General features: G+C 37.4%; 1 protein-coding gene across 1 annotated transcript; it reads left to right on the top strand.

Moving 5' to 3' along the window:
* The first annotated feature begins 2,511 nt into the window (after positions 1–2,511).
* RAD51AP2 (RAD51 associated protein 2) lies at positions 2,512–10,000 on the top strand. Its single transcript, XM_055327137.1, has 3 exons — positions 2,512–5,779; positions 6,567–6,647; positions 9,752–10,000. The coding sequence occupies exons 1-3, from the start codon at positions 2,512–2,514 to the stop codon at positions 9,868–9,870; spliced, it is 3,468 nt and encodes a 1,155-aa protein (XP_055183112.1). The 3' UTR covers positions 9,871–10,000.
* Positions 10,001–11,317: the final 1,317 nt, after the last annotated feature.

The raw sequence follows: 11,317 nt of genomic DNA, 5'->3' as shown, positions 1-11,317 counted from the left end.
ACATACACTATCTCATTTAAGATTATATTTATATTATAAATGACCATTAAAGCTTTGCTGAACGGTTAACTGCACATATGGATATACATGCCATCATGGTTTTCCAAAATATTTTCCCACCTAGGGCTTTTTAGTGACTTGCTAAATGAGTTATTTATGTTACAACCATATTTGTTTTATTTATTTATTTATTTATTTTACCATACTTGTTTTAAATCTTTTTAACAATGATGATGTTTTCCTCTCTAACCCCTGTATTTGGTTTAAGTTTTTGTGTTAGTGGTTCTTATTAAGTCTTTGAGAACTATTTATTATCTTGTCAGTCTGGAAGTTTTAGGTTTAGCATATTTATACATCATTTATGTAATTTATTAAAAGACATAAGAGAAAAACTGCCTCATCAAACATCAGGTCCTACCATTAAACTTAAAAGATGTTAAAACTGGTAATATTTAAAGTCATAGGCTATATATATTAGTCCTTAAACAATCCATAGTTTTTAAGTAATAGTGTGATGGAGATCTAAAAAAGAGTGTGTTTTTAGAAAACTAGTAAGACAAGGAAACAAACACCAAATTACAGATCAATCTAGAATCACAAAGCTATGGCATTAAATAGGAAGCTTGTTCTTGGGGTACCTCCCTGGTTCAGCTGGTAGAGCATGCAACTCTTGATCTCGGGGCCTTAAGTTTGAGCCCCACGTTTGGGATAGAGTTTACTTAAAAAAAAGGAAGCAAGCAAGCAAGCAAGTTCCTAATACTATGTTAGCCCACAGTTAGCTAATAAGCAAGTCGGTCCTCATGGGTTGATCAGAAGCATGGAACAGGTTGCATTAGTATGGAATGCAGAATTGTGGAAAGCCTGAGGTTAAAAAAAAAAAAGGAATGGAATTCGAGATACAAAGAAGTAGCGCTTGGAGAACTCACTGATGCATAATTTGAACAACTGCCCTGTTCTCACTGTTAGTGTGGATGAAGTGCTTATACTGCAAGGCTCTCTACAAATTTAAGCAAATATTTCTCTGGAGGAATTTACAAGCTAAAATAATAGCAAATGCCAGAACTGGAATCACAATATATTTAAGAGTATTTACAAGACAAGAGGCTGATGAACATCTCATTACCTAAAGTAGTAAGCTAGTCCTATCTTGCCATATATGCTCCCTTTGGTTCTAAAATTAGGATTCCTCTTGTATGTTATTGTGGTTTTTATGAATTTTTACCAGAGAACATAAACCTGACCAACTTTGAAACAATCACCAGGGGGAATGAGGTTTTTGATGATTGAACAGTAATCACAAGTTTCTTAATAAGCATGTATTTAATAATAATAATATTTTGAAAACCATTTTCTTTTTTATAGGATTATGTAATTGAAAAAAAAAATCAGAACTGACTTGAAATAACAAATTATTCCCAAGGCAGAAAAAAAAAAAAAGAGAAAAATAATATCCACACAATTTATTAGGTAGGAGTCGGAACTGTATCATTATTTATGATTAAAAACCTGGAATACGGGCAGCCTGGGTGGCTCAGCGGTTTAGCGCCGCCTTCAGCCCAGGGCCTGATCCTGGAGACCCGGGATCGAGTCCCACATCGGGCTCCCTGTGTGGAGCCTGCTTGTGTCTCTGCTTCTCTCTCTCTTTCTCTCTCCCTCTGTCTCTCATGAATAAATAAATAAAATCTTAAAAAAAAACCTGGAATAGTTGAAACATACACTTTTTATCTTTATTTTATCCACAACATTGGGGACGGAAACCCCACAGCACACATGAAAACGATTTTTCCTCAGTTTTGGAGCTATTAATAAGTATCTGGATAATTATTTCCACATTTCCCCCCTCCCCCCGAAATATTCAGATAGTTAGATACCAATGCCTTTTTGCCCCTAAACGCACTTAATTAGTGAGGTGAAAATCTGATTTCAAATGCCACCGGGATGAGTAAGAGCATTTTTAAAAGTTTTTCCAGACACAGAGTAATTTGGTGCGGGGCTCACAAAAACCACACTGTTTTTTTTTTGTTTTTTGTTTTTTTCTTTTCTGGAGAAGACGCTCCAGATCAACTGTGGCGAAGCCGCTTCTGAGGAGAACAGAATCTTAGAATTTTAAAAACAAAGTCGTCTGCGTTCTCTAACGTAGAGATTCTGACTTTCCCCCCTTAATTCTACCAGAGGGAAGAAAATATTTAGAGCAGCTACAGTCCCGGCACCGGCAAGAGGCGCTAAAAATAAACGCCGTAACGGCTCGGCTCGGGAGGCTCCGCGCTGTGAGGGAGAGGCGACCGGAGCTCGCGGATTTAAGGAAGCGAGGGGGCGGGGCCGGAGGGCTGGGGGCGTGTCGGGGGCGTGTCGGGGGCGGGGCTATCCCTTAGGGTGGGGCCGAAGCCAGCCTCGAGGGGCGTGTCGGGGGCGGGACCGGGGCGAGGGGCGGGGCTGAGGTGGAGCCGCCCGGGACCCGCTGAAAGACCAGCCCCCACCAGAACGCGGGGCAGAGGACCTCCGCCCGCCGTCATGTCGCTGTCCCGCTGCGCGGCGCGGGGCGCCCAGCTCGGGGAGGCTGTTTCCCGCGTAGCGCCTCCCGGGGACCCTGATGATGCCCCACCCCCCAGTAGTAAGCGGCCCCGTCTAAAGGGGCCCGGCAGTGCCTCTGAGGTGGAGTGGAGGCTCCCTTCGGCACCTCGCTTGTCTGAGGCGGAAAAAGTCTGGCCGTCGCCGCCCAGAGCCTTCAGGGCGCCCCTTGTCTCAGCGGCCGTGCTTCTGGATCCCTCCACGGACGCGCGTGCGGAGAGCCCAGTCAGTGGGGCGCACGTGTGTAACCTGCCGAGGTGCCAGGACGGCAAGTGGGAGATGAGCAGTCGCGTGCAGCCTCTGCCCTCAGCAAGTCCAGATGGGGGCGTGAGGGCTCCCGGAGGGTCTCGTGAAGCGGGGCCGCGCGGCCCCGAGGCCCAGGGCGGGCCGCTTCCGTCCGCCGCCGCCGCCGCCGCCGCCGCCGCCGCCGCGCGCAGTGTCCCTGGAGGCGCGAAAAAGGCGGCTGGAGGACGGTTCTCAGTCCGAGGGAGAGACGGCATTCAGGAAGGCCGCGGTTATGTAAAACAGACAGAAAACCTATTCTTGGGTATTACCCTCAGCAGGGAAATCAAATCAGCGTGTCATGACACGAAGAGCAGAGGTAGGGCCGACACTGTTACGCCAGCAAATAGGAAAGAAAATAACGTTTCGGCATCTACGTTACATGTATCGAAATCTCCAACCCAGCCCAGCATGGAAATTGCCAGACCCAGCTATTTTGGAGATCGCAGCACAATAAGTATCCCTGAGTTTCCAACGGATTTAAATAGCAAAATGTCCTCTGTCTATTTAAAGGGGATTGCAAAGAAAGAGAATGACAAAAACGAGGCATATGTTAGGGATTTCACAAACATTTACTGGTCCCAAAATAGACCCGATGTTAAGAAGCAAAAGTTACAGGATGGTAAAAACATTGCGGATGCCGAGGGAGAAGATATTTTTTCTGCATGCTATGAAAGTAACCACCAGTCACTCAGCAACCAAAATATTTGTGTGAGAAAAGGAGACTTGATCAGTTTCAACTACTATAACCACAGTAGCATCAAATCTGATGTAACAGGCTCCGGAAAGAGTATCACTAGGATACTAGGGAATGCAAACTCGAAAGCAGCAGAAACATGCTTGGACGTTGACATATTTACCAGATTAGAGAAATCTCAGAGCCGGGACTATGACATTAAACACGTTTTGGAAAAGAGGGAAGGTTGTCTGATTATAGAGACTTACAAGACTCAAAGTGAAAATGTTAAAAAAACTGGAGAAAAATCGATTTTTCTACGATTATTAGAAATAGATCTTTTAAGCAAAGAAGGTTATCACCATGCAGAAGCCATAAATACACATGAAAAACAATTAAAGCCTCTCATGATTGGAACACTTGGTAGCCAAAATGCTTTAATGATTTTTTTCGGGTTAAAGGGTGAAGGAGAAAATAATAATATGGCACAGTTAAGATATTATACGGCACAAGAAGGCTCTCATTTAGGCAATATTTTTGAGAGTCTCATTATGGCAATTTTTTATTTTCGTGAACATATTTCAGGAAATCGAAAAGGTGACAACATTTTAACCTGGTGTGAAATTTTCAAAGATAAGAAACAAATTAGTCTTCAAAATCTAATAACTAAGATTATGAATGTCAATAGAAAGAATATGTTAAGCATACATTTGCAAACCAGTGTCTCAAAACCTCTAAATAGTATATTGAAAACCAACATAGCTTCTTTGCTTAATAGCTTTGACGCTTTAAAAAGAATTGAAAATGGTTCTAAATTAGAGGAGAAATGCATTGCCAAGTCGATAATGCCTTTGCATTATTCAAAAAATATTCTAGAGGAAAATCATACTGTAAATCTAGGAAGGATTTCAACTTTTTCAAGACAATTAGGAGATATGAAACCTATATTAGAAAAAAGAAAGTTACTTAAAAGTGATCAAATTTTTGAAGAATGTAAGAAAAAACCCATAAATTCTTTCAGTCTGACAACTAAAAACAAACCTTTTCCAACTTTTGAAACATACAAAAAATTTCCTCTTTCAATGGATTTTGATGACGGGGATGAAATTTCTTTGACAAAAGAAATTTATGAGACTAAGAATTGTCCTGAACAATTCACAAATGACAAAAATTGGGCTCACCGTAGTCCTAATACTGTTGAAACACTTAAGTCTGGTTCTATATTTAAACGGAACAGCCACAGATATACTAATGAAAAATTTTATAAAATAAATATGTACAATCAAAATTTAGATATTGAAAGAAAACTGGAGCGTAATAAGATAAGTAGCTTTAATTTTAAGTGCCTATTTGAAGATTTCTTCAATACTAGGCAACAGGCCATACCAACAAACCACAATGTAAAACATAGTGAACAAACCAATCCTAGGAGTGTAATTGAATTGCTAAATTTTGGGAGCTTGCAAAGTGAAACCAAAGAAAAAAAACATGACTCAATTTTGAAGGCAGAAGCAAATGAAACGGCACAAAGTTTAACAAACAGTGTTGAAGTTAACAAAGACACTAAGGTAGAAAAGGAAGAGAAAAATAATTTTTACTCAATGGATGGCACGTTTTCTGTGCAACCAATTTCACTAAAGAGTAAAAAAGTGAATGCGGAAGAAACTAAATATGTTCATCAAAATAATGAAGCTGATAGAAATGAAGATGAGGGTGTTCTGCAAGAAAGTGAGTTAGCTAATTCAAAGCACTTTCATCCAAAGAATGACTCTTCAGAATGTGTTATTCATCAATTTGAAACTGACTTGAGTCTAGGGAACAATGAATGTTTTCCGGACTTAAATGCTGAGTGTTTATCAACAGAAGCTCTGACAATAGCAAACGATTTTGAGATGAAGAGTAAATTTGATTTAGTACTTGCAGAACTTCATATGTTTCATGAAATCAGTCAGGAAAGCAAAAATCTAAGCGCTGTAGGAACACACAATGGGCAAGAGATTTACTTTAGAGAAAATAATGATATTAAGGAGGTAAAAGTGGAGATAAAAAAAGATTTGCCAACGGTTACAGTCAACAAAATATGTGAGTCTTCTTTGCTCTGTCAGAGTATAACATGTCCTAATACTCCTAAGAGACACCAAAGTTCATTTAAATGGGAAAGAGCACCGGATCACGGAGAACAGGAAGTTCCGAATGAATATAGCCGTCCAAGAACATTGGACGAAGAATTGCTTTATCCCATTTCCAAGGAAGGTATGAAATTAGTATTATTTATTTATTTATTTATTTATTTATTTATTTATTTATTTCACACACACAGAAAGAGAGAGAGAGAGAGAGAGAGAGAGAGAGAGAGAGGCAGAGACATAGGCAGAGGGAGAAGCAGGCTCCATGCACCGGGAGCCCGACGTGGGACTCGATCCCCGGTCTCCAGGATCGCGCCCTGGGCCAAAGGCAGGCGCCAAACCGCTGCGCCACCCAGGGATCCCCTGAAATTAGTTTTAAATGTTTTTTCCTTGGGACTCCTGGGTGGCGCAGTGGTTGAGCATCTGCCTTTGGCTCAGGTCACGGTCCCGGGGTCCTGGGATCGAGTCCCACATCGGACTCCCTGCAAGGAGCCTGCTTCTCCCTCTGCCTATGTCTCTGCCTCTCTCTGTGTGTCTCTCATGAATAAGTGAATAAAGTCTTTAAATAAAATAAAATGTTTTTTTTTCTCATGATAAAAAAATTGCTGCTTTTGTTTCTGGATAGGCCAATAATATAATTTTGTGAACAAAGGAGTGGGGAGTAAAGAGTAAGACAATATTTACTGATGCATATTATTTTCCTATGAAAGGCTGTTCAAACATTAAATAATATCCTGATGTAGAAGGTCACAAGTGATGAAATTTTTAAAAGGAGCCTTGATGATTCCTGCTTCATGTATCTCAATATGAGAAGCCAATAGGAGGAAACATTTTTGAGACAGTAATTTGTTGATGGTATTAACATTTTATGTAAAAGTTGCGTTTTGCTGTAACGTATTGATTTTTATTTTCAGACTGCGAGAAACCTTCACCTAAAAGGTCTGCTTTTTTCTCCGATGAACTTGAGGAAAAATTTAATTATTTGCTGAAGGGAGGTAAGATTTTTGGTTATTTTCTAGAATACCTTCTGAGATGATTATTGCATTTTGTATTTTTAGCATGAGGAGAGTATACTCAGGTTGTTAGAATATAAATACAAAGATGTAGCACTTTTATAACCATTAATAGTTTACCAATGCAAATTCTGATAGTTAAAAATCAGCTAAAAATTAAAATGCCATTTAGAATATTCCTGGGGAGTGTGCTTTACAAAACTGTTTCAATATTTGCAGTGATGCATTGCAGCAACTTTGTGATGAAGACAGATATTGTGTGTGTCTAATATACACATCTAATGTGTGTAACATTAACTGGCAAAACCAAAAAAGACATTTATCTAAGATAGATGATCACTGATGAGATGTTACTCCCAATTACATATTTATTTTTCTATATTCTCTAGTCTTTAAATATTATGGGGCTCTCTATATGGATATTTTATTTAGTAATTAAAAATTATTATCATTTAGGGGCACCTGAGTAGCTCAGGGGTTGAGCGTCTGCCTTCAGCTCAGGTTGTGATCCCTGGATCCTGGGATTGAGTCCTGCCTCTGGGTCCCTTCAGGGAGCCTGCTTCTCTCTCTGCCTATGTCTCTGCCTCTTTGTGTCTCTCATGAATAAATAAATAAAATCTTAAAAAATTATTATCATTTAGATATTTAAAAATTTTTTAAAGATTTAAAAAAAATGTATTTATCTTAATATTAATCCCATTCCTTGGAAGACCAAAAGCCCCTAGGTAGTTTCTTCTCCCCTGAATAAAGGGAAGGATTGAGAGAACAACACTCTATGATACTCCAAGCAAAGCCTGGAAAGGATATGGGTTGTTTCTTCTAGGACAAACAGAAAGGAAGAGATTGGGTTTAGGAATGTATTTTGAAAGAGAAAGGAAGAATATTAGGGATCACGTACTCATATTGTCATCATGGTCACAATTGTGGTAGTGAAATGGCTATATGAGGAAAATTGAAGTATGTGCAGAAATTGGAACAGAAATGTTATATTTGTTGGGAATATCTGAACCCATAATAACTCTATTGTACCTTCACTAGGAAAAGAGCCTCATCATGAAATATGAAAAATAATACAATAGCCAGAATTATTTAGTACTGTGTTAGGACAGTCATCTTGGATTTGCTTTCAAAGTGTGTAAAAAATGGAGTGATTTTCCTGAGACTTGGGAAAATTCATATTGTGAGGGAAAAGTTGGGAAATGGTGGGGAGTGTGGCTGGTAAACATGGACTATTTCTGCCTGGGTGGAGTGGATGCCTGCTTATTCCAGGTGGTTTTAAAGGATTGGGAAAGGGCTGGTTCCCCAGTAGTGCTGAAATGTTTTTGATACCTACAAACCTACCATGATGCCTCCAGTTAAATGTCTACCAGTAATGTCTCCAGTGCATCCTGGTTCTCTTTCTTTCTCCTTTCTCTGTGTTTTTTTTTTTTTTTTTTAAGATTTTATTTACTTATTCTTAGAGAGAGAGAGAGGGAGAGGTAGAGACACAGGCAGAGGGAGGAGCAGGCTCCATGCAGGGAGCCCCACATAAGACTCATCCCAGGACCCAGGGATTATACTCTAAGCTGAAGGCAGATGCTCAATCACTGAGCCACCCAGGCGTCCTTTTATGACTTTTTTTTTTCTTTTATGACTTTTTTAAACTGATTTTTAAACTTATTTTAAGATCAATTAGTTAACATAACACTGATTTTTAAAATGAATAATTTCTGGCAGTGTGCTTGAATGTTTAGAATTGTTAACTAATACAAAGTAATGAATCAATCTGGTGTACAATAATAAGAAAAGGGATCACAATTTATTTACAAGAGGTAGAAAATCCAAGGAGATGAAGAAGCATATCCTCAAAGCCACAACTAGGTGTCTGTTTAAGGGCATATGCTTTGCAAAGGCCTGTTGTTGATACAAATTGGTTTGGTGATTTCCTATGCATTGCAAAATTACCAGAAGTATCCGTCATATTGGACCATGAAAGAGGAAAGCTATTCTTTGAAAAATTAATCAAATAGACTAATCATGGCTTTGTTTGGAAATAATAATCTCATAATGAAGAAGTCCACTTAGCATAAATTGCTGAAATTATCTAATTTGTGAACAAATCTAGTGTATCAGAAAGGATCCAACAATATTGTTTTATTTGGACAATTCCTTTTTCTTTAAAAACTGAAAAAATTAGTAATATGCTTTTTCTCTTATTTTTCTAATTCACTTTATCCTTTTAATGTTGAAAAAGTATCATAAACTGATTTATAGCTACTTTTCTGGTAAGTTGTTTTCTCCCTATTTATATATAGTTAAACTTTGTATTCTATTTCATTAATATTTACATAGGTAAACACACAGATTGGTTCAGCTTAGTAGAAATTATGCTGTTTATCTTTTGTTAGAATTATTATTAGGTTGAATACACCATTTTATTCAGATGTGCTATTATATTAAGGTTCATACTAATTCCTTAAAGCTGGCTTAAAGCTTGATACATTTTTAGCTTTACATTTGGACCTCACTATTTTTTTAAATGCATTCTGAAAATTAGAGGAATTTCTGTGTCAAGAATATTTAATCCAATGTGTCTGGTCAATCCATTATTGTCCATGAAATGTTTTGAACTTTGTTGAGTATGATAATATGATGTTAAATAAAAATTTCAAAATCAGAGCCCTCCCTTTATTCATAATAGATGAAATACATTTGTACACTATTATTTATAATAATCTTTATTAGAAGCCAAATGAAATCATTAACAGCTCACTGTTTAGCTTCTAATAGTAAAATAATTTGGTTTTTAAAGCTACAACATCAAGCTAACTGTCCAGTTTTGTTATTGTTGTTAAGTCAGACTGCCTGACTGGAATGCTGATTTTATTTAGTTGCTATTTTATGTGGGTAAGTCACTTAACTTTTTTTGTGCTGAGGTTTTCATATTTTAAAAATGGAGATTAAGTAAAGGATTAAGTATTAAATTCAGTTAAAGCACTCAGTGACAGTAAATGTTGCTAGATGATGATAAGTAAGTAAAACTTTTTAAGCTTAGAAACCACAAGTAATTTTTATTCCTCATGCACTTTTATTGTCTTGTGTTTTAGGTAGTAATTTTTCACATGGGATTTCAAGAGTACTACCTCTTAAGACATGCAGTCGACCAATCAGAATTGGTTTGTCAAGAAAAGCTAAGCTTAAACAACTTCATCCCTATCTGAAATAAATGCTTGAGAACTTAAAAGAAGACGCTGGACTTTAATATTTCAAAACATTTCACAAAATTTATAAATCTTTTGTCTGTTAATTTGGTTAAATGCTTTCTCCGAGATTGGGAGTTTTGAACTTTATTTATTATGAAGTATGGAGAGGGTTTGTGTGTATGTGTGAATGATCTAATTACCTTTACTTGTTATAAAATATTTCATTGATGTTTTCATATTATGTTACAATACATACATTAAAGACTTTACATGATCTCATAAAACATGTCAACTTATTATTTTTCATGATATATGCGTATAATGCTTTTATGGAGAAGAGTGATAACCTTTATAGGTTTTCTCAAAAGGATCTGTAATTCATAAAAAGGTAGCAAAGCATTGCTTTAATCCACTTCCCTTATTTTTCAAGTGAAAAATGAGGTGCAAAGATAATGGGTAAGTTTTTTAAGGACCAAAATTAGTGTCAGGACTGGCATAGAGGCACTCCCTGAAGAATTCTTTCCTACTTTTCTCTGCGTTCACTTTATAATTTTTATTTCTCCCCCTAGAGTCTATCTTTGGCCCCAGAATAGAATTAGGATTGTGTAGTTAATACCTACTCTTAATTTATTCACTCAAAAACAGCTATATCTTAATACTACCATGTGTTAAGCTCAGAGATAGAATATAGAAGAAAACATGTATAAGATCCTGCCTTATGGAACTTATTTTCTCTGCTTGAGATTGGTGAAGAAATGGAGAACATACATAATTTAAAGGTAGCCATCAGTAGAATAATACTTTTCAAAACACTATACAGAGAAGTAACAATAAAATGGATTACTTAACAAAAAGTAAGGAAAAAAAGGAGGCATCAAGGAAACATTAAAAATCAAAGCATACAATACAGAAGGGAGACTAAATGTATCAATTCACAAAACATATGTGACTGGATTAAATTATCTTATTACAAGCCATGGTTTTAAATACACTAAAAATATCTCAAGCTCAGCTGTATTCTTTAATTACCACTCTCCAACCATATGCTTTCCAACTTCAATATCTTGCTCTGATTTCTTTTTTCCCCTGTAGAACTAACCACCTTTTCAAACACCATAAATATCTTGCTATAATGAATGCAAGTTCCTTGAAGGCAAGATTGTTTCCTCTCCACCTACTAATAGATCCCAAGAATTTACAAGTACCTGCCTTTTGTGAGTATCCATAATATAATATATGGAATGAATGAATGAATTTCTACACCAGCTCATAATGCTTTTGTCCTTTTGAATTCCTTTTTTAAAGATTTTATTTACTTGAGAGAGAGAGAGAAAGAAAGAAAGAAAGAAAGAAAGAAAGAAAGAAAGAAAGCATAAGTGGAGGGAGAGGCAGAGGAACAAGCAGATTCTCCGCTGAGCAGGAAGGAGCCACCCTGAGATTCTGACCTGAGCAGAAGTCAAATGCTTAAAC

Source organism: Nyctereutes procyonoides, unplaced genomic scaffold (assembly GCF_905146905.1).
Source record: "Nyctereutes procyonoides isolate TBG_1078 unplaced genomic scaffold, NYPRO_anot_genome, whole genome shotgun sequence".
Classification (NCBI taxonomy): Eukaryota; Metazoa; Chordata; class Mammalia; order Carnivora; family Canidae; genus Nyctereutes; species Nyctereutes procyonoides.
This window is presented reverse-complemented; position numbering and strand designations above follow the sequence as displayed.

Coding starts and splice junctions, on each gene's coding strand:
- RAD51AP2 (XM_055327137.1), top strand. CDS start 2,512: ATGTCGCTGTCCCGCTGCGCGGCGCGGGGCGCCCAGCTCGGGGAGGCT. Junction 5,780..6,566: donor TTATCCCATTTCCAAGGAAG/GTATGAAATTAG, acceptor TTTTATTTTCAG/ACTGCGAGAAACCTTCACCT. Junction 6,648..9,751: donor TAATTATTTGCTGAAGGGAG/GTAAGATTTTTG, acceptor CTTGTGTTTTAG/GTAGTAATTTTTCACATGGG.